At 32.7% G+C, this 24,611-nt stretch overlaps 1 protein-coding gene across 2 annotated transcripts; it reads right to left on the reverse strand.

The window, feature by feature from the left end:
• On the reverse strand, positions 1-24,611 carry Smp_020540.1 (pinch, putative; the record flags this gene model as incomplete). Of its 2 annotated transcripts, XM_018796998.1 has the most annotated exons (8): positions 23,620-24,611; positions 18,986-19,093; positions 16,605-16,650; positions 15,272-15,338; positions 13,616-13,736; positions 8,645-8,893; positions 6,308-6,580; positions 301-424 (listed from the first exon to the last, which is right to left on the reverse strand). In XM_018796998.1, the coding sequence occupies exons 1-8, from the start codon at positions 23,706-23,708 to the stop codon at positions 301-303; spliced, it is 1,077 nt and encodes a 358-aa protein (XP_018646826.1). In that variant the 5' UTR covers positions 23,709-24,611. The 2 variants fall into 2 exon arrangements, with proteins under 2 accessions (XP_018646825.1, XP_018646826.1); XM_018797009.1 differs by lacking the exons at positions 18,986-19,093; positions 23,620-24,611 and having other exon boundaries at positions 1-424; positions 16,605-16,743.

Consider the following 24,611-nt stretch of genomic DNA (forward strand, 5'->3'; position numbering starts at 1 on the left):
GAATTGCTTTGATTTTCATCGATTACTTTAATTGTAGTACAGATGAATCAGAATATATGTATATGACATTGAAAACTATGAATACAATTTGAATACAGAATACTATAGAAAATAAAATTTTGTTGAAACATTGAATAGATTACTAAAAAGTAGTTTATATAATTTGTTTATAAAAATGATTGTTTGTTTTTGTTTTTTAAAAAAAAATATAGTTCAACTGTTTGAAATAGCTTCCCTAAATGATTGTATACAAATATAAAAGTAGGTTTGTTATATTTCTATGAATATTACAAATCATCATTAATTACTCCATTTTTGTCTATCTGAACGATGGATTTTTGCCAGGATTTTTTTCCATTGCATTGGTAACTTATCATAACATTCTTTACAAACTGGTTTTAAATCAATTTCATAAAGTTTGGATCTAAATAAATATGAAATAAAATATACGCATATAGTAAGTTTCTTTGTACCAAATTATTTATTTTGTATCTTCATAGCTGAAATCATGAGTCATTTGAAGCTAGACCACCATGGAAAACCTGCAAGCACTGGACGGCCGTTTCGTCCTATTATGGGACTCCTCATCAGTGCGCATCCACGATCTCGCCTCGTTGAGATCCGAACCAAGGACCTGTCAGTCTCGCGCCAGAGCACTTAAACGGTAGACCAATAAGCCGGCATCCAAGATACATGTCCTGGAGTTCTAGCGGGAAGCAGTGACCAGTGGAGTCCAGACACGTCTGTGAACGATTGCTCAAGTTTGGTGGATTGATTGGAGTTGGACAATAACACCGTTGGATGCCGGCTCAGTGGTCTATCGGTTAACTGCTCTGACGCGAGACTGGTAGGTCCTGGGTTTGAATCTCGCGGGTGCAGGATCGTGGATGCGCGCTGCTGAGGAGTCCCATAATAAGACGAAACGGCCATCCAGTGCTTCCAGGTTTTCCATGGTGGTTTAACTTCAATTGACTTATGATTTCAACTACGAAAAAACTGAAATTTCCACAAAACCCCTTCTGATTATTTTGTATCTAATCTTCAGTGAGACTATAACTTATGGACGAACTAATTAGGTATAAGATATCAGGTCTCGGATTCGGGCATGAAATTCACTCATCCATTTGGTTAAATAGAGTTTTGGCATTATAGGTGATATCAGTTCGTGATGGAAACCATAAATCTAATTCTTAACCCTAACCATTAATTGTAAAACATAACCTTAATTCTCCACACTGGTTTACAACCCTCATTTGGTTCTAGTTATTAGATGGACACTCTCAAGGTCACTTTAGCGTCACATAAAGGTCCTTCATAAAGTATAAATTCACCTAGTCCTTTATGTAATCTCAAGGTTTAAGATATTTTGTCTAAAAATAAGTCTGAAGAATGAATTAACTGTGATAAATCAGACCAAACTTTTATTCAGGTATAATTGGATTCTGCGAATGTTAACTAGCATAGAGATTTTTTAGCCTAAGACCTACGAAGTTTGATAGCATATAATAATTTTACTATATTAAATCACTACAAATTTCATTTGAATAAACTAAACAATTTGTCAATCTAATGTATATTGGTAATTATCAATTAGTGAAGGAGTAATAACTCCATCATCAAAGTACTTTTATTTATCTCAAAATTTAAAACTATGAACAAATATCTACATCTATTAGGTTGTTTCTTTTGAGCTAAAATATTCCCTGACACTGTCGATAAATACGGCAAATTAGTTATCAGCTATCATGTACAAAAACTCCGCCTCTAGCTCTTCTATGGTTACTGCCGGTCCCTAGACCGGGTAATAGAGGGGGGTTGGGCATCGGATTAGCAACCTAATCCCTTAGAAAACAACCTTGCTAAAAAACGCTAACCAGAATAAACAATTTAAACCATTTAAACTCTGCCCTCCAAGTTGAAGGAAAAATTATGATGCTTCATGTTGAAAGCCAAGATTCTTCTGAAGTCACACGAGAGATGTCCTTCTAACAACCACAGCAACCAATATTATGGTATATGGAATGTCCGAACAATGTGGGAGTTCGAGAGGACTAATTAAATGGCGGCAGAAGTGAGGAGGTACAACTTGGTAGTACTCAGGATCAGTTACACCCATTAGACCCAAGCTTGATGGCAAGGTTAGATACGGGAGAGGTGCTGCTGTACTCCGGTCACGAAGAGGAAAATGCCACACATACTTAGGAAGTTGTTCCGATGATGTCCAAAGAAGCACGAAATGCACTTATAGGATGGAAATCTGATGGACCCAGGTTCAAAAGAGCATCATTGAAAACGAAGAGGGAGGGAATCACAATGAATGTTAGCCAATGTTATGCATCCACTAATGATAGCAACGACGACGATAAAGATCAGTTCTACTCGAGGCTGCAGTCGATCATAGCAAAGTGCTCAGGAAAAAACACAACCATCCTAATGAGACATAAACTCGGAAGTGGGAATGGATGACATGGAATGACTGGGAGAGAGAAACGGAAGTAGTGGGATTTATAAATCTAAAAGCATTTAACAAAATGGTTACAGGCGTCAAAATATTTCCACACAAACATATACACAAAGCTGCATGAGTCTCACTGGTTCATATCACAGAGAATCAAATCGATCATATTTGCATCAGTAACTAACTTAGAACGTCAATGGAAGACGTGAGAACCAGGAGAGAAGCTTACATAGCTTCAGATCACCATCTAATTGTGGTCAAGATGAAACCGAAGCTAAAAAAAGACACTGGACAACTGCACAGTTTCACAAAGGTTAAATACAACCTTCCTTCGACATACTGACAAACTCAACGAATTCAAGATTACTCTCAACAACACGTTACAAGCCCTACAATATCTACTGAAAGAAAATGAAACTAGCATGAAGGACAACCGGGAGAGGGATTAAAGAAGCATTAACTTCAGCGTGTTAGGATGTGCTGTGCTGTGCTGCAACAAGCATCATCATGAGGAATGAACCTCTATGGAAATCATCGACAAGATCCAAGAAAGCAAGAACAAGCAGACAGCAATTAACACCAGTTGAACAAGGGCAGAGAATGTCAAGACACAAGATGAATACACAGAAGCAAACAAGCAATTGAGGAGAAGAATTAAAGACGACAAGCAGCAACGACAGTAGAAAAAGCTGCAAGAGATGGAAATATGAAACAACTATATGTCACAAAGAAGAAACTGAGTGGGAAATATAGCAAACCAGAGATACCGGTCGAGAACGAAGAAGGCAAGCCGATCATTGATATTCAAGAACAGAGGAAGAGATGTGCTCAACACTTTGAGGAACTCTTGAATAGACCAGCTCCATTGTGTTGTAACGAGTGAGTGCCCGTTGTTATATCGATTGCCTGCGTGCCCTCTTTAGTATATGAACGTGCTGATTACTGCCAATGAGAGAAGAGCGATTTATCGATCGGAGCAGTGATACATAAAATCGTATGAGCAGTCTTGATTACTACTCGGTCCTGCTATATGCCTAGCCCAGCCAGTTAAGTCCAGAACACAAATAACAGCCTCGGCAATATGAATCATTATTTACAAACATACTGGGTTTTTATACAAACCACAGTAATCAATAAACTGATTATATCCCAAGAATCGTATGATAATAAGTCAAAGGTCAAAATAAAGCTAATGATAAGAGAAACACGAATATGAATAGTTTAGTTACGTAACAATTGTACAATAGGAAATAGGCATATTACATTGCTCCATAAATAGACCTAAAAGTTACCATTCGTAATTCACTAGGGGATATAACACATTGAATCCACTGGACATCAAAGCAGTATCTGCAAACATACTCCACGTTTTATTCAGCAAGATTTGGGGGGAAAAACAATTACCACAGACAGACTGGTAAGAAGAACACCTCATCGGCATATCAAAGAAAAGAGACCTGAGTGAATGTGATAACTACACAGGCACCACACTATTCTTAGTACCAGGAAATCTTTTCAACAGAGTGTTTTTCAACCTAATGAAAGATTCGGTAGACTCACAACCTCGAGATCAACAGACCGGATTCTGTAAGGATCGGTCGTGCACAGACCGAATCGCGACACTATGGATCGTCGTTGAAACCTCAATTGAATAGAATTCGTCACCATACATTAACATCCTTGAATATGAGAAAGTGTTTGACAGTGTGGATAGGAGAACACTATGAAATCATATTCGACATTATGATGTACCTGATAAAATCTTCAACATCATACGGAATCCATGCGACAAACTACACTACGAAGTGTGGATGTAGGACAGTTGACAGATGCATTCCAAATGAGGACCGGTGTCAGACAGTGTTGCTTACTCTCACCCATCCTCTTTCTTCTAGTGGTTGATTGGATCATGAATACTCGATATCTGAGGGGAAGCATGGAATACAATGGACAGGTTGGATGCAACTAGATAATTTGGACTTCTCAGATGAATTAGTCCTTTTATCTCATACACACGAACAAGTGCAGATTAAGACAACTAGTATAGCAGCAGCATCTGCTTCAATAGACTTCAACACACACAAGAGAAAAAGCAACATCCTCAAATACAACACGGTGAACAACAACCCTATCACACTGGATGGAGAAAATCTGTAAGAGGTGGAATCTTTCACGTACCCGGGCAGCATTGTAGATGAACGAGGACGATCTGATGCAGACTCAATGGAAAGAACTGGAAAAGCAAATGCACCATTCCTACAGTTGAAGAACAAATAGAGCTCAAAAGCCGTCGGCTAATAACAAAGTCACAATCTTCAATACGAACGTCAAGACAGTTCTATTATATGAAGTTGGAACTTAGAGAACAATCACAACCGTCATCATACATACACAAGTGTTTATAAATGATTGTCTATTCATCGTACTCAATATCCGTTGTCCAGATACCATCATCAACAGCCTACTGTAAAAGATAATATACCAACTTCGAACCGAAAAGGAAATTAGGCAAGATGATGGGAAAGGGTAGAATATACATTACGGAAATCATCAAACCGCATCATGAGGCAAGCATTAATTTGTAATCTTGAAAGGAAACGGAAAAGTGAATGACTAAAGTACACACTGCATCGAGAATTAAAAGCTGATATCAAAGGGATGAATAACAACTGGGAAAAGTTGAAAAGATGAGCCGAGGACAGAGTTGATTTGAGAAGTCTGGTGGAAGGTCAATGCTCCTCCATGAGGAGTAACAGGCTCAATTAAGAAAATAATCATGTATAAATTTCATAGAAATCTCTCTTTCTACAGAGATTTACAATTTTATAAATAAAAATGTTTACCACCTAAATCGTGTCCTTTAACTTCGTCTACACAGTACAGCAGGTAGGATGACTAAACATATACACTCAGTTTTATCATGGAACATGAATACATTTTACACTAAATTATGAACTTAAATTAAAGCCAAAGTTATCATGTTATATGAATGGAGAGTTATCTAGTTTCATAGTTGTTTGTTTCAGGGATAATTTCTTATTGATATCTGTATTTTTTTCTAAAAAGAGGGTTAGATCAGACTGACAGGTGGAACTCTAGAACTATTTTGTTGAGCAAACTGACGGTTTTTATTCTATGATTGGTGACTTCCACACACTCACAGGCAAGTAAGTGTTAGACTAGTCAATAAAGTGTTAACGAATATCCATTTAAATTTGACGAAGTCTAATTTGAATCAGATGTTTAATTTTGCGTGTAATTTAAGTTTTCCATAAGTAATTAATAATTGAAGTTGTATTTGGTAATTGACACTACTGACTAACCTTTGTTACACAACCGTTTAAAATCAGGAAGCACGAGATGAATGTTTGTTTTTAATGTGGGATCCCTCAACATTGCTCATTTACGACCACACTGAAAAATGAACCCATAGTTACGATTCTTGAAGTGAGTGTATTACTTCAGGATACTGAAGTGGTAAATATTTCTAGTTTCAATCAGTTTATCGTTTTGCTCGTATACCTATCATCGTTGATGCGTAAGTGTCTCACATTTAACATTTTGGAAATCAATCAATCATAGCTTTTCACAGGAACTGCCGAAATAGTCTTTCAAAATCAAAGTTATATTCTCATACTCAAAGCAGATTAAATTTTAACGGTCAGGTCAAATAGTGTGATTATAAAAGGAAATAATCTTTCTTCAATCTACTTATTATTGTTGAAAAGCACTATCATTTAAGCACCATTCAATTTATTTCAAGCTTATTAATTTTAAGGGTTTAATCTTCTTAGGTTATCAGTTATTTGAAAAGATCTTTAAAATAAGAATATTAAATGATCCACTTACTTTTCATCTAATTTTCTATCACACAGTGAACAAAGAAAGTGTTCAGGGCAATAGATTTTATTAGTAAATTTAACCAATGTATCAGTAACCGGTTTCGCGCATATATGACAGACACTTCCAATTTTAGATTGATAATGTAGTAGACAGTAGGCGTGCCCTTGCCACTCATAAAACCTACTACCCATAAATGGTATTTCACAGTGATGACATACAAAATGTTCAACATGCCAAACTTTACCAAGTGCCCAAACTATACGACCGTCAATTGAACGTCTAAATTAAAGATATATAGTGAAGAAAAATAACTAGATGTAATTAACACAATGCGTTTCCACAAATAAATCTTCTTAGTGAAATCTAAGGTATATCGTTAGCAAATATTCATGTCGGGAGATCCAATAAGTGACTATGAAGTATGAAGTACGATTACTCAAAGATAAGAATTCAGCTCAAGAGTTGATTACTAATCTTTCATTTCTGAATGTTAACTGTAGTTATATTCAGTCAAACAGTCATAAATAGGAGAAACTGACTTTTCCACAATCTTGTTATGTGCTAGTACTAGAACAGTGGTAGATGTTTGGTCATAAGATTGAACTTTCCATGTGTTCAAAACGTAAATTGTCAATGACAAGATAAAACAAGCAATCTTCAGTGATCTAATTTTCTAACCATTTACATAAGCACAGATAGGCATGAGTTTAGGGAGAAAAACATCTAGTGTTTTGACGATCCCCATAGGTATCAGATACAAAAAATAACCTTATGGTTACTCAGAACGATGTAAATATCTGCATACTATGATGGAGACTTTTGAAAACTACTACATAAAATTCACTACATAGTTATCTTTTTTAAGTTCTTTATAATTGTGTTGATTCAAATGTTGAGGAAGTATAAAACATATTCACCGTTCCATTCCTTTATGTTATTCACAATCTAAGCTTAGACTGTGTCATTTAGAAGAAAGACAACTACTTCAATGTTTTAGCGTAGAATTTCAAAAGTAGTGCCAACGACCATTTTTCTGATAAACAACAGTTTAAAACATCCTTTTATAGATTGATAAAAATGAGTATAAATAGAAACAAAATTCTTATCATATCCAATATCAATTTTGTTGTGAAAATAAGACTTCAGTGACTCAGAGACGTATTATATGATTAATAATTAGCCGGATAACAAAACTGTCTATTGTTCATAAGTGACTAAATATAATGAAATATCTCTGTATCTTTCAATAACATCGTTATCATCATCGTCATTTGATTAACGTGGTAATTCATCTAAATCTGAACTAACGATCCAGAAACAGATCTATTTGAAATCAGTTAAATAAGTAATTAAATGTATATTTTAAAATCTAAAAGTTAATTAGAAAGTTTATGTAACCTTTTATACTTTAAGGTTTTATTAGAATCTATAGTAATTTTAATTGATGAAATCATGAATCAACTGAAGCTAGACCACCATGGTGAACCTAGAAGCACTGGACGGCCGTTTCGTTCTATTGTGGGACTCCTCAACAGTGCGCATCCACGATCCCGCACTCGCGAGATTTGAACCCAGAACCTATCGGTCTTGCGCGCGAACTCTTAACCTCTAGATCACTGAGCCGACATCCAACGGTGTTAATGTCTAACTTCAACTAATCCACGAAATTGAGCGACACATCCACCACTGTTTTCAGTGAGTTACTATCTCGCATCAGATCCGGTTGAACTTCACTGGTCACTGCTTCTTACTAGAACTCCAGGAAATACCTCTTGAAACCAATCACTAGTGAGAATATGTTGATTAATATCAGAAGGGGTTTTTGTGAATATTATATTGAAATATGTTTGTAGTAGATGAAAACGTCCAGTTGATTTTCTGAGTAGTGACACCGAAAGTAAAGTTGAGTTCTAGATCGACTGTCCTTTACTTTATTTCTAGTTTCTTGCTTTTTATTTAACAAAACCAAATTTTTCCTAACTAGATTATTCAAGCTATACAAACCAGTAGATCTTACATTGAATTTCCTTCATATGAAATGTATGAGTTTTTTTGGAAAAACAACTAATTATTCATTCCGACTAAACTAAATATCTATTATTTGCTCTTATCAAGAAAGAGTGAATCTGACATTCACCGTTTTATGTAAGAAAGAAAATCTTCATCTTCTTATTACACTATCGAAATTTATCAAAGGGACTAATTACTTCAGAAGTCTATTACATTTTGATACTTTCAGGGTTTTCTTTCAAACATGTATACTTGTTATTATTCAAACTTGAAAAGAACAAAATTTATCTGAAATTAATCTAATATAAAAAATTGCAATGATTATTTATTCACCTGCATGCTGAGCAGATTGATACACCAGAACGACTGAAACATTTAAGACAATATAATTCACCACCACGTTCATGTGCATCCAAACCAAGTTCTTGATCACAATCAAAACAATGAAAATGATGTGGATGATGAAAATCACCCATAAATTTGATGTGTTTATTTAATTCAATTGGTTTATGACATGTTTGACAGATATGACAGCCAACTAATTCCTGACATATAACAGGCCAACAATCTTTACACAGGATTCTATCAATAATTCATTAGAATACACAATGGTTATCATATTAGAATATAGCAGAACATAATTATTCATCAAGAAAACTGAACATTATAGATATCTATTATTCATACAAAATAAGCATTAGGATATTAAAATTCTCAATTTATTAAATTATTATCCCAATGAGTAGAAATACTAGATTTTCTGACGTTTGATTATTTATTCTCTGAAGAAGTGGCTTACACTGCGTCACGAAACGTCAGAAAATCTAATTTTTCTACTCATTGGGATATTACAAATATATTTATAACAATCTACCTAATGCTCAATTTATTTGAAATTATTAAGTCAAACCTTGGTAACGATATTTTACTGAAGTATTGTTCATAATTGCTAAAACAAACAAGTTTAAGAATGTGGGAAAACGTATACTTTAGAGTCAGTTGCCAACTGCATCATCGAAAAATGACTAAAATTAGGTTTAAAGGAATACTGATGGATTTATATAAGGTGTTTACATGACAAAATAGTCAGCTACGTAGACTGAGTAAACGATTAAAAAATGTTTCGAAAACGTGTTATTGATTCATATTCTTCTTCCAAGTGGTACATCTTGCAACTTAATGAGTTAGCAGATTGAATCTTATCATATAAAAGAAATGACCTGTAAGTTAATGTAAAAACAAAAACTATCACCGTTGAGATTTATGTAGAACAAGCTAGTGAATTCAGTATGATACAAAAATAGTGCTCTCAAATTGACGAGCAGTAATGACTGATGATGTTCTTTATGTCAGCAGCTGTATGAATACAATGTAATAGGTTTCACCAACATTTTAATTGCAAGATTAATAAAGCCTATTTTTCAAAGGCTGAATGAATGTCTATACTTGGATGAATATTGATTTTGATGGCTAGTGTTGAAACTCAGTTGAACTACAGCTATTTCTTGTATATTCTTCATCATATATCTGTGACAATTGAACCAATATTCTACATGTTTATATTTTATATCAGCCATTGAAAATCACATATGTTCTGTAAAATATACTACCTCGATAGATTGAGGATTGATTCATAAAAGGCTACTTTGCAACTCGTTTTTCTACAGTATTTTCGAGTAAGTATCATGGCGAAATATAAGAATAGTCTTAAAATTATTAGAATTAAATGTAAAACTATTGTTTATGAGTATTTTGAAATTAAAAGATCCATTATGTAGCAGGTACATGAATGTGTAATTCCTAGAAGCTCTAAGATAGCAGCAAACAATTACAGAACATTAGTTAGTTTCAAATACTTATCCAAATGATACTGACTTATCATTTTGACTTCCCGACCAACTGTGTACTGAGGATATACAAAAGATATCTGTTGTTTGTGATAATTTCCAGCTTTTACAAATACTTTAATAAAGCTATAATAATACTTGCAGAATACCATAGATTCGTTTTATTTATTGTTTTAAATTAATCTAGATATAAGTTAGTAAGTTTTATTTTCTCGAAATATTAACATAATTTGGGATCTGAAAAAAAATGAACTGTTCATCATTGAATTAAGTTAAGTTCATATAACCTATATATACGAGTAAGTAGTAAAGAGATTTTGATGGTTAAGCTTTTCAGTTTGTCTCGGTCATTCTCCTCTCCGTGATTGATTGGCTAAGCGTCTATAAAAGTGTATGGTGGTTAATTTGGATAGTAGAATACGACAGCAAGATATTTTTATGTACCTGAATGTTTATGTGTATGTATGCTTGTGAGTGGAAACATTCTTCCTATTCACATACTACATCACACTAACATTTGGCTTTATCTTAAACATAAAGTTATCCTTCTCGGTAATCCATTTTTGTGGGCTATGTTTAGAATAGGATCCAAGATAAGCTTATGGGCTATATGTACTTCCAACTATATTTCTTAAATTGCACTACCTCTATTTTCATTATTTTCTTACTGACAGCAATTTTATTTCAGTTGACATTCTGTTCTGGCTTCAGGGTTATCAATTCCCTTTCCTTGATCAGCCAACTGTGATTTGATTCAATTGATTTATCTCTTAAGAATTGAATGACGCATAATTAGTTCATGTTTCTTAACTATTTAATTATTTGTCTTATATATGGTTGAAATAATGAGTCAATCGAAGCTAGACCACCATGGAAAATCTGCAAGCACTGGACGGCCGTTTCGTCCTATTATGGGACTCCTCAGCAGTGCGCATCCACGATCTTGCCTCGTGAGATTCGAACCCAGGACCTGTCAGTCTCGCGCCAGAGCACTTAACCGATAGACCGGCATCCGATGGTGTTAATGTCTAGCTTCAACCAATCCACGAAGTTGAGCAACCATTTCACCAATGTCTTCAGTGAGTTGATATCTCTCAACAAACCTAGTTGAACCCCACTGGTTACTGCTTCTCATTAGAGCTCTTATAGTTTGATTTTAGTAGTTACTTGTACAAATTGCCAAATGTGTTAAGTGGAAGAACTGTTATAAGGTATTTTTACACATTTTATTTAGTTTTCTTACTTGTATATACCACCGTTATTCTCGCTTTATCATGTTCTGATAGATTTGATTATAGATGACTTTGACTAAGGAATGGAATTACATAAAACTACTGGAATTTCAAACATCCTGATCACTGTAACATCAGCTGTTTTATTTATTTTCAAAGTATTTGAAACTGAATCCAAATAACTTAATTTAATATTTTAACCATGAAAGATTATACTTCATTTTCTTCCTTTTTTTACACGACTACGGAACATTCTACATTCACAAACGAAATACAATGATAATATTCTCCTTATATTGTGAAATCAATATACTTACTTGTTTACGCCTGTTACCCCTTGTGGAGGAGCATAGGCCTCACAGAAATCAATATATACATCAACTATTAATCTTTGATTTATACGAATATTCGTCAAGGTTAGAACGAATAGTTTGACAATAATTGGGAGCCGAGTATAGAGAATTCATTATATGTGAAAAAATTATATTTGAAATAGTCTCAGCGATTGAAATATAAATAATTCCAACGTTTCGTCCAGCTAACTTGTCTGGACTTCTCCAGGGAAATTAAAAAAAATATAATTTTTTCACATATAATGTATTAATCTTTGATTTTTATTACTATGGTAACAAAACCAGATGAAATGCATTGAAACATTATTTGAATATACAAATGAATTTTTTTTTGAAAAGTTTTCTATTTCATTTAAATAAATATTTTTCTTTTTTTTTTACTAAAATACACACCATTTATATAAACATTTATCTTAAATTTGATTAATTCTGTTGTGAATTTAATAAATTTATCTAGTTTATACTAATATTTTGATAAAAAGAGTTGCTTAGAGTCATGTTGATCAATATACATATGGTTTTAAGTGAAATATTAGTATGTTTATATGTGTATTCTTAGGAAGTGCATACAAGTAAAGCTAAATGTACACATACATGAAAGTATAATGTACTTAGAAGATAATAAAATCTAGTTTGATAAATCAACAAGAAAAGAGAACCATGTGACAATCATTGCTTAATGGAAATATAATAATTCTGTTTCTAACTTGTAAAGATGTTTGTTAGACTCGTAGAAACACTTTGTAGTACCACTGTGTTAATACTGCACCTAGTGTGATCTGCTTAATGCTATGATTCATTTTGAGATTTTTACCATAACGGATGTACAATACATAATCCTAAAATTTTTAATTGCTAAAATAAAAATCATTTGCTTCGACAATCATTATTGATTAACTGTATCAGAGTGTAAATACTGGACGGTAACTTGAGTGTGACCTCATTCATAGTGTGATGATTCAGTTGGGTGAGATTAACTTTATACACAGATAAAAATAACCTGGTGACGGACAATATTATTGAGCACGAAACTTCGAAACCATCTCTTTTGACTTAGCCATTATGAGTTACAACACCCAGGTTTTTAGTACTCTACGTCCTTCTGACCATGGCTTTCGTACAAAACGTTGAGAAGTTCTATTTTAAGGCGAAAGGGTTGTTTAGTGTTCCCTGGTTTCTTCTAAGTCATTTTCAATAAAATATTTTATCACATTTTCAGTTGTATTTTCATATCTCACTCGCCATATGTTACCTACATTTATTCTGATTCTTAATTTAACGATTTTATGTGAAGTTTAAACGTATGGAAGTTAATAAAACATACTAGTCATTTCAATATTACTAATTTTATTGAGATAATGAAACAATTAATGTTAGATCACTATTAAAAGCCTGGAAGCAGTAGATGGCCATTTCGTTTAAGTATGGGACTCTTCAGAAGTGCAAATTAACACCGTTGGATGTCGGCTTAGTAGTATAAACGTTAGGCGTTCACGTGAGACAGAAAATCCTGGGTTGGAGTATCGCACGCGAGATTGTGAATGCACGACTCTGAAGAGTCCCATGTTAGGATGAAACGGCCGTTCAGTGCTACCAGGTTTTCAATGGTTGTCTAACATCGATTTGTTCATGACCACAGTAAGAACTCAATAAACTCCACAACCCTATAGTGATATCATAGTGGCAATCTTGTGCTCAAAAGCTGTATTTGTTTTACACCTGACTAGTCCGTTGCATTAATTATTTAAACCTATAACTGTATAACCTAAAGTAAATTTATTTTATAGAATATTTGTCGTTCATATTAATCTATTTGTCAATGAGAAAGAGTTAATTGTTGGATCATATTAAAAAATTTATCATTCCACTTGCCTTGTATTATGTCTTTGAAATCCTTTGCTTATAATTTGAATACCACATTCATTACAAACTAAACATTCAGGATGCCAGCTTCGATTCATTGCTTTCACCACTTTTGACATGATAAATTCACCTAAACAGAAGAAATTAAACATTATCAACTGAATTTTACAGGTTTAGAATAAACTTAAGTGTGAACATTAATGTGCAGTGCATACAACTATGCTGAATGTCGGTCTTTACGAGACATTTGGTAGTTTCGTGTAACAAATGGTAACTTTATTCAGGACTTTGACATATATACTCTTAAAAATAGCGTAAAGTACAACACTATTATTCAAGAATGTTTAGAAGAAAACTTAATTGTTTGTTTGCGTTTAACTGCTTCTAGAATAATTTCTTTTTTTTCTGAATAGTATTCTAACTAAAGATAAACTTGAATTGATATATGTTCGTTGTAGCTTTATACTTGATACTTTTGTTAGGGATTATATTTTGGACCATCGATCAAGACTCAAGAAGCTAGGACTTGTTATGGGGCTTATTAAAAAACTTACTCAAACAAAATATAATCGTTTTCTTCTACATCCCGAATATATTATTATTTACATCTAATGGTGCGATTCATTTTGTTAAATCCCCAAGTTATAGGATTCATTACTCAATATCGAAAGATACTTTGTGTGTGTGAAACACCTTAGAAACAATAGTCTGTCACAATCTATCTGCTTAACAAACTCAATACAATCGTTTGTATGACACTTGGATAACACCTTATTTTCTTAAACGGTCTTAGAAACGGTTACACTAATAATTATATCTCGTTCCACTAATGAAATTATAAGTAGCTTAAATGCGCCAACACTTATTTTTAAGTACACTTGTCAAACTTTCCTTCATACCGATAACTTATAAAAAAACCTTATTACAAGCCAATATTATTTTTTACTTTCGATATACCTAGTTAGTCCCATAGCTTATCTTACCTTTTTCATTCATTTCATTATTGGATAAAACTTATCTAAATCAATGCATTAGGAAAAGACCAATAACATATACGACAATAGGCCTGTTGTAGTAACTTTTGTTATTTTTGCGTGCTCTGTTATTTCTTTATTTCCTTTTTTTTAATTGTAGATAACTACAAGTACTCTTTAAAGGACTGAAAATATCTTGTCCTACACTATTTATTTACAGTTGTGACGTACTAATTATTATTACTAAGAAAATACTAATTCTTATATGACATTTACGTTTCAAAGCCTTATGTCGTTGTAGCTATACCACTTTCTTAGAGTATTTATTTTCCTGTTACCTAACTTATTAAAGATAACACTATGGTTACAAGAAAAATAACTATTATCACATGTATCCAGATAACAGTGTGGTGCATTTCTTGATCAATATATAGTTCAAAATATTAAAAAAACTTGTGACAAATGTTTATTTAAACCACAACTTTTCAAATACCTTTAATTGTAGCCATTTAGTATTACCTTAATCATTCCCATAAATTGATGTAGATATCTTTAGTTATTTCCAGAATACATTATTATTGTTGTTAATGATTAACATTGTGACACTAAATAAACGCAATTGTTTCATTTAAGAGTTATAATGGCTAATTATATAAAAGGAAGTAATCCAGTTAAATAAATACCGACTTACCACATTTAAAACACAAAGGTGCAAAAAGTACTTGAAAATCATATTTACAATATCTTCGGCCTTCAAACTAAAATTTTTAAAAGAATTAACGATTAGAAATGAAACTCAGTAATATACTTGATAAAATAAAACTTTCTTAACTAGTATTCTAGTTAGATACGTTATTTATGTCAGTAATTTACTGGACAGTTGTTCTGTTTAAGAGTGATTTGTATCATAAACAGTATTCCACTAAAAAACCAATTAACAACTCTATGGTTAGTATGGGGATTTGTGGAGATTGTATTATGTAGTGATCGACGGTCCTGATTTTGGGTCCCACGTTCGGTATTGTGTATGTGCATTGCTGAGGAGTCCCATACTGTGACGAAACAGCCATCCACTGCTCCAGGTTTTCAATGATGATCTAGCTTAGATCGAGTCGTGAATTTAACTTTGAAAAAATTATATGGTCATTAGGTAATTGCCGAGTCTCAGTTTGAAAAAATACAAATCATTCATCCTCGTGATTAGACTTGAAATAGAGCTCAGCCAATTACGATCTTCCAATAAATAATATAATGTTTGAATTCATAAGTACAAAAATCGTCTTTAACTTTGGTCAGTTATTATGTTCAGACAACCGTTGTCTAATTTCATCTGTGAGTAACAGGTTTATGTGGACTCCGCACAAATTACTGGTTTTCTTCCAGTTAGGTGCTCAGTAGATTGGATTGTTTTGGACAAGTAAGTTAATACTTCCAAGATGTCCTCTAAAGCGTATCCGAAAGAAAAGTAAAACTTTTATTGGAGCGGAAATTTTCTGTAATGTTCAAAAGATTAAGTACATTCCTAACTTTCAAGTAACATACCACTGTCAGTATATATATATATATATATATATATATATATATATATACAGTATCACACGAAAGAAGTTAAAGGCAAGATATAAAATTTCAACATATACACTTGGAGCTTTCTTTTACCAATTTATGCGTCGTATAACGTAGGTGAAATGTCTATTCGCAAGCTAAGTGATGAGTATATCGGACACCAGTTTCATCTTCATTATTTAGTAATTATAAGAAAACAACCCTTACTGGTAGAACAAATATCTGGATCACTAGTATTTGATAACAGGAAACATCAAAACACCGTCAGTATATCATAGGTTCACTGAATAATGCTGAGTATAATCTATCGGTGGCTGGTAGAAATTGTAAATCAGTTACTGAGGTTATGAATGTCACTCTTTACCAAATCTTCGGCAACTTAAACAAGTTAATTAACTTAAACATGACCAGATTCGTAAATTTCATATGAGTATTACGTAACTTTGGAATTAACTTACCTCATAAAATTCTTTGTTAGGTAATGGTTGAAAACATTGAGTACATCTTCAGAGTTGAATGAAAAAAGTGGAGGAAATGTTATTGAAAATAAAAATTTCATTAATTAGAAACATTTTATGTGTGCATCCCATGTTTATTATGAAATTAGAATCAGAAGGGGTTTCCTGTACTTCGAGAGGTAAATCCTGTAGTTCTAGTGAGAAGCAGTAACCAGTGGAGTTCAAAAAACGTCTGTTGTGAGATAGAAACTCACTGAAGACAATTGGTGAACGGTTGCTAAACTTCGTGAGTCAGTTGAAGTTAGACATTAACACTGTTGGATGCCGGCTCAGTGGTCTATCGGTTAAGTGCTCTGGTGCGAGACTGGTGGGTCCTGGGTTCGTGGATGCACACTGTTCAGGAGTCCTATAATAAGACGGAACGGCCGTCCAGTGCTTCCGGGTTTTCCTTGGTGGTCTAGCTTCAATTAACTCATGCTTTCAACTATGAAATTAGATTTGTTTACTCATTTTCTAGATAAAAACACTAGTTTGCCAGTTCTAGATGAGGAAAATTCATTTTATTTCAAAACGTTTTCAGTAAATGGATAGACTGGCGATACATAAATAGACCGTGTGCAATAAAATTATATTCATGAAAGGTAACCTCAAGGGTCAAGTCCACAATCTCTTATAGGTCTTTACTGGATGGTTCAGAAACAGAATAACTAGGTCAATATATATCAGTGATAAAAACGTTAAGATCAAAGACTATATGTCCCCGACCAGTTGTCATTTTAATTATGTATTAAAAATCTATCTGACAGCTAATAAAGTCCATGATTAGACTGATGAGATTAAATTTAGTCAATGGAAAGTTGAAAACATCCTAAGAAGTTCATTATTTACAATTTGTAATTTACTATCAGTAAGTAGTAAGATATGTTGGCGATGGATCAAACGGATGTTTATTCGACAATGTTGTCCTATCATGAATTATTTTTCTGGTTAGCTTTTTTAGCGAGTTAATTTTCTACGGGATGGGGTCTTTAACCCCATGCTCAACCCCCCTCCTTTATACGGGCTTGGGACTGGCAGTAACCAAGAGGGGCTCCAGAAGGAGTTTGTCGTTTGTTTGAATTATAAAGAAGATAATGTCGTATAAAACTTACCTAAAATAAAATAATGTATTAGTAGCCATTTTTAACTCAAGTCTATTTTAGACTTGTAAATCTCTCGACCAAGTATCATGAAGATTTCACAGATTGAGAAGCGCAGTTGATTGATTAAAAGCGAAATTATTTAATAAACTGTGTGATGTCTCTCTTGTAAAAGAGCTGGATATACAAATATTATTTAGAGCTAAAATACTTGAAACAATATTCTAGAATAGTAAATCATGGTTTAGTCCTTAAATCGGAAAACCTCAACTCAATGAATGCACAGTGTGATGAATTATGTTTGTTTCGTAGCGTTTTAAAATTTTACATTTTAAACAGAAATCAAATTTTTTTTAGTTATAAGTGATATTAGTTTTTGTAATCTTTGAACTTACGTTCATATCTAAAAATTGTTTACGTAAGGTTAAAAGTGAACCTCATTGATAGTTATTGTTTTGTGAATATAAGCCCCATTTGCAAATGATTTCATCTATATTACATACCTATGGTTTATCATTACAAGTTACATATACTACCATACTAATATTTCTGATTATATTTGTACCATAAATAACCCGGTAACAGTTTGTGTTACATCAAATTAAAACTCATCTAACTTGTGTCTAGTCATAATTTAATATAGAGCAATTCACTAGATATTTTGTTACTTTACAAGTAATAGTAGTTAACAGTAACTAGTTAGTAAACTATGAACTGTTCATGCATTATTTATTGGATGAATCAGTTGCATGTACCTACATCTAGGTATCAATGAACCTATAATGCTGTATACCTACTGCTTAACCTTTTAAACTGTAAATATGTTATATAATAGGCTATTGATTTGACTTTTACTGCAACTACGGTATTTTATATTTAGATGGTGGCTAGCATTGAAATTCAGGACGCAGGTTTCGTCCGATTTGAGAAACTTCAGCTAAATGTAACTACATTGCAGAGTCAATGTTCAAGCCGGTATTAAAAACAAGTAACCTGATAATGTCAAGGCAATCCACAATTGAAGGACATCGATCAACTTCAGTACTAAAAATCAATGCGAAGAATAAACAACTAATACAAATGTATTATGATATCTAAAATTGATAATTTTTTTCACAAATAGTTTTGTCAGTTTCTTTAAGTGATTGAGCTTTTTGTATGCATCTATAGTTCATAAGTTTTGTTTTACTTTTACACTTTTAGGTTGTGATCAAAGGACATTTATTAAAAGTTTAAACCTACACAAAACATGTTGGATGATAGATGTCATCTTTAACAGAAACGATATTTTCATCTTCAGTAAATGGTTCATCACACCGTTTACAATGAGGTTCTTCGACAGTATCATGTCTAAATATTAAAAGATAATGAAAAAAAACATTTTATTATAGTTAGTAAATAAAAAAACATGTTTATTGCATTCCGATACTCAATGGTCGTTGTATCAAAGTCTTTCTGTGGTGTAAAAGTTATAACTGTCTGATGAACATGTATTCGTGTTTGTTCAATTCTCATATGCATCCAGGGACCATGTATAGTCAAAGTCTATGGTAAAGATCATATTAATTATTCTGATGCACAAGGACGAATTAAGCTTGTTAAACCAAGTATAAATTGAAAATCAACCTGAAAATATTAGATATGTTTGTGTTATGTTAATCTGAAAGGTGACTTCAGTTTTGAAATTCACAGCAGAATAAACCCAAAATTATATGTGAGATTGATCTCAAAGCCTTCTATCCTTCCAATAAGCAAAAGAAACGGTTTTAACCTCTGGGTTTGAATTTTGTAGTGTAAATTTCCAACTTCAATCAATACATACCATAGCTAGATGGACGTACGATTTGTTCAGTGATATTGTAGTGAACAGAACACTGGTTGGGGACAATAGAATGTATTTAAGCAAACATTACAGACTATCTCGGTAAATTCTGATAACCAAACAATGAACAGTCAATTTGCAAATTAACAAACAATTGTTTCAATCTTCACTGTTTCTTCTCTAATTCCATTGCTCATGCATTTTCCAAACGATCGCGCTTCATTTCAGTTCTTTCCTCATCGGTCTTCTGCCAAAATACATTCTATGTCTGACCAACACCATATACTACTTATATAGATATAAGTAGACCACACCACAATTTCGTATATTTGAACCCCACTAGTTTTTTTGTTGTCATCATTGATTTCAAAATCCTGACTGGAGCTATTTATTAGTATTTATAGCTTTGTGAACAGCATGGGTTGTTAGATTTTCAAAGGTAGTCGTATTTCGTATTAGCTGGCACTCGTCAGATAAGCATAACTGTGATCTGGAGTGGACCGTTAGCACCTGGTAGATTCGAAAATTGGTAAGCCGATTCCAATCTGAGACGATACTGATGAGCTATTGGGTCCACAAATGAATGGTCGATTACTGGAAGTACCAGTTAACCCGAAACCTAGGTTCAAGATATCCTTCTAAATACCACTGATCACCTAACATCAAAACGTAGTGCTTGAGATATCAAATTCTTCGAACAAATGACCAAATTACAATTTGCTTGAACAATAAGGTCTGACCAACGCTATTGATCAGTCGATCATGACATAATCCACTACTCAGTAATCGTTCAATATAAACAGAATAGGGTGTTTATGGAAACAGCTGAATTTAAATTCAGTTTTGATTGTATAATAAGATCAGTTGGAGATGCTCCAGAAGAGCTAAATTCTAAGCGTTTTATTCAGTATAGAGCCTAAGATACGAAACAGTAAGAAGTTCAAAATCGACATGAAGCAAATGACCAATAATTCTTGATTTTCAGTTGTTTTCCAGTTGACGGCAGTCTTTGGCTAAAATACAAATACTGATTTCACAGTCTGCAATAGACGACTCGTTTTATCTAATAAGACAAATGTCTCGAAACATTTATTCCGGATTTTTCAGGAATTCCAAAAATGCTGTACATACTATAGTTATGCTTTTGTCTGTTTACCAGTAGGAAAGGAGTTAAGAACGAAACTACATATTAGTATAGGTTCCGACCGTAAAGCCAGTTAGTTGGATATTGTTTCTTGAGACAGTTATTTTTAAACTGATATCTAGAATAGATTTACATTTTAATAACATCCGTGAACACTAAACCATAAATATGATGATAAGTAGATATGGATGGTGGCTACCAGTGGAATGCCGGACGCACAGTGTAAATATGATTGTACAACATTAGGAATTAATGTAATATTGTAGAATGTCTACCGTGACTTCTACTGCTTATATTTCTGTTACAACTAAAATGAGGAAATTATGAAGATTTCTTAATGAGGCACATTCATGGAAATTCTTTATGAAGATAAGTTTCAGAAAAATTGGTCACTTTTCATTCAGTTTGTATTCAGATTCTTAGCCGTCTGTAGATCTGTGTGTAGATAATTGGGTTACGAAGTACGGTCAACTTGTTTGAACCGGCATACAAAGACAATGGAAAAAGTCTGAGTAACAGTGAAAGAAATTTGGGGAGTCACTGAAGATAATAAAAATGTTGTGACGAAGAAATTTTTCTTCTGGACAATCTCAGTTACTAGAACACATAGGCGTATTTATATTTACATTTTGACATCTAGTGGCCCATAATAAAATAGAGAATTGTAGAGTTATTATTATAGATACTGCTAGAGATTCAGTAGTAGGGCGATTGATTGATTTCCATTGGCCTCCCAAAAACCATGCTGAGGAGTGATTGGATGTCAGTTCAGAAAGAGCACTCATGTGCGAACAATAATTTATGCTTCGCAGGTTAGGTCAAAATGGCAGTTAATCCTAGAAAATTCCCAGATCAAGTGTATTCTACAAAGTATAGTTCGTAGTTCCTCTGGATAAAAGAAAAAAACTTTTTCACCGTTAAAACATCCGAGTATTTGAAGTCAAATTCGAAAACAAAGAATCCAACTCAACGAAGTTTTCACAAACTGCTAGCATTCCGATGACTTGACCTATTTATGCAAATATTTAAAAAGTCCAGTAATTTATATATAGGTTCCAAAGCTGAAATAATGAAATATTTTACAACTTCATGAAACTATCACAATAGATATCGGAAATCGAGAAATGACGACTAAAACCAAGATGTACGCAAATAATATTGAAAACTACAACTATTTCTTTTCAATAGTTTGATCACGACAAAAGTATCAATGTTACTAACATTGATATTATTGATAACAATAATGTTATGTTAATTTGATAGTACTACTCATTAGTAATTGCCGCTGATCATTCTGATCAAAGCGAGATTTTATCATGCAATAATTTAACCAATGATTTGAAATTTAATAATTCGTAATTTCACCTGTCGGTTGTTGTGTCAAGCCCAATTACCTTATTCTAGCCTCAGGACAGCCAATCTATTCATTCTTATTGAGTCACATTTTGATCTTGTTAATCAATCACTTATCAACCTTGACTGTTTTTATGTGTGCGTATATGTGTGCATTTCTTATCTTACTCATCACATGTCTGTAGCTTATTTTTGTCTTACAATAAATATCGATTCATGATTGGTTAAATCGATTTGGCCTACTCGCCATCTCCACTGCACGTCATTTAGTTTAGCTTCTCTCCTTCCTCTTCGTTTCCTTTTCTGTGATTCTCTGATTGTTTGTTAAGATCAATGATTGTATTAAATATATGCAGTCAAACTTCATTCTAGTGTTTGACTTATTTAATCCCGTTATTCACTAACGCGAGTCAAATTGATGATTATATGTGAGGATTAATAATACCTATTATTCGTTAACGTTGATCACACGATCCAATTGGAGTCAGATATTCGAGGGCCGCTAAAATGTTAATGAGAAAATAAATTCGAATTGTAGGAAATCCATATAGTTGAGTGATATTTTGAATACTGTAGCTACCCATTTGCATGATAAGGCAACTCCTACTAATTCTGTAAATGATAAATGAAATGGAAAGTCAAAGACATCAAATAAGGATAACTGAAAAAACCTCACTAAGCTCATTATCTTATCCTTGTATTTTACGAGATTTAATATTAACAAAACAATAGGACTTTTGAGTTAAGCTAACTGAAATATACCGCTAAGAGAAGAGGATACATGAGATATATCCTTTTAACAAATTCTAGTGTTCAGACAGCATCTCATCTATCTCGGTTAGCAGTGTGCTAGTTAATATGGAAATATTACTCTGAACAATGAATTGTGATCTATGACATCTCTTAATGGTATAAATTGGGATTTGTAAGCAGTTGAATGACTTAAAATTATATTTGTAGTAAACTGGCCATTTGAACAGACTTGAGCAACTTTCTACTCACTTTATTAAACTTGCTTGATTCAAAGATCCAATCGTAACCAAAAGATTTACATGATGCAACTCAATGATATATATATATATATATATATATATATATGTAGTGTATATATATGTATATATAGGTAAATAACACTTAATTCAACTCTTAATAAAAATTACAAAATATTTCGTAAAATTGAAGACTTCTGTGGATCAAAACCAAGTAGCACGAAACCCAGGTTCAAGGTTTCCTGTTGACCACCTCCAGCCACCATCTTATCTCATCATAGTGCACACAGTGTCGAGTCACCCAGACTAGTGACCACATTGCAACTTAATCGATAGCATTCGTACTTCACTAAAAAGAACTTGACACACATGACGTTGATTACCACCCAGTCATCAATCAATTGTGACCATCTGAAACAAATATATTTTTATTGATACCAATTTCATCTATAATATATAATTACACACTTATAGATTGAAAGGAAACTGTATTAATTTGGTTAAAAATAATCTATTATAACCAATCTATTAGGTTAGCCTATTAAATGCCTATAAAAAATTAACTCACGTTACAATATTTTCAACTTCGATGTCATTAAATCTGACAGCTACATGATCTTTGACTAACTCCTGCTTATTTCGTGCCTCATGAAGCATTGGTCGTTTATATAGATAGATAGATAGATATCTTTATTATTATTATTATTCTTAGTTTTGTTTTGTATGTAATAGTGAATTTGAAATAATTTTATCTTGTGATAACCAACTTATAAGAAGTTGTTGCGATTACACAGATACGCATACATACATACATTTGATTTATATATATATATAACGATAATCATTAAATTGACATTGAAATGATCGATTTTCCTGGATAAAATTTACCTTTTCTTTAAATGGCATGCTATATTATATTATTGTTAACATTATATATATATATATATATATATATATATATATATATATAGATAGATAGATAGATAGATAGATAGATAGATAGATATAGATATATATGTAAGCGCAAATATGTCAGAGGTACACCATAGTCGACACCCACTCACATTACTTTATATAAAAAATGTTTCTACCATGTTTAGAGTTGTCTAAAAATCTGATAGTTGATAAGTAGTAACAATGTTTCTTCTTATTCTTGTTCTCTTGGTCATTTCACTCATATACATTAAAAAGTGCAATATAATGAAAAAGAAAATTAAAGACACTTCATTATAAGGTTTTTAATCCAAGACTCCTGGTTTTATGGGTTGGATCAGTCTTTGCTTCACTTGAAACAAAATAATCCTATATAGTACTCATTATTGTCATAAGAAATATTTGTTTGTCGATCATACATGTCAGAATACAAAAGTAAACTTATACTAATGTACTATTTGACTATATTTTTATAAATATTCATAAATCATTTCAATGTTCAGCAAAAAATTTATATAAAGAAATAGTCTGAAGGAAATATATTATTGTTTTTCAATGAATTATAAATTCAATAATTACGTATATTATTCAGAAGGGGTTTGGCGAATTCATGAGTCAATTGAAGCT

The sequence above is a fragment of the Schistosoma mansoni genome, assembly GCF_000237925.1.
Source record: "Schistosoma mansoni, WGS project CABG00000000 data, supercontig 0169, strain Puerto Rico, whole genome shotgun sequence".
Lineage (NCBI taxonomy): Eukaryota > Metazoa > Platyhelminthes > Trematoda > Strigeidida > Schistosomatidae > Schistosoma > Schistosoma mansoni.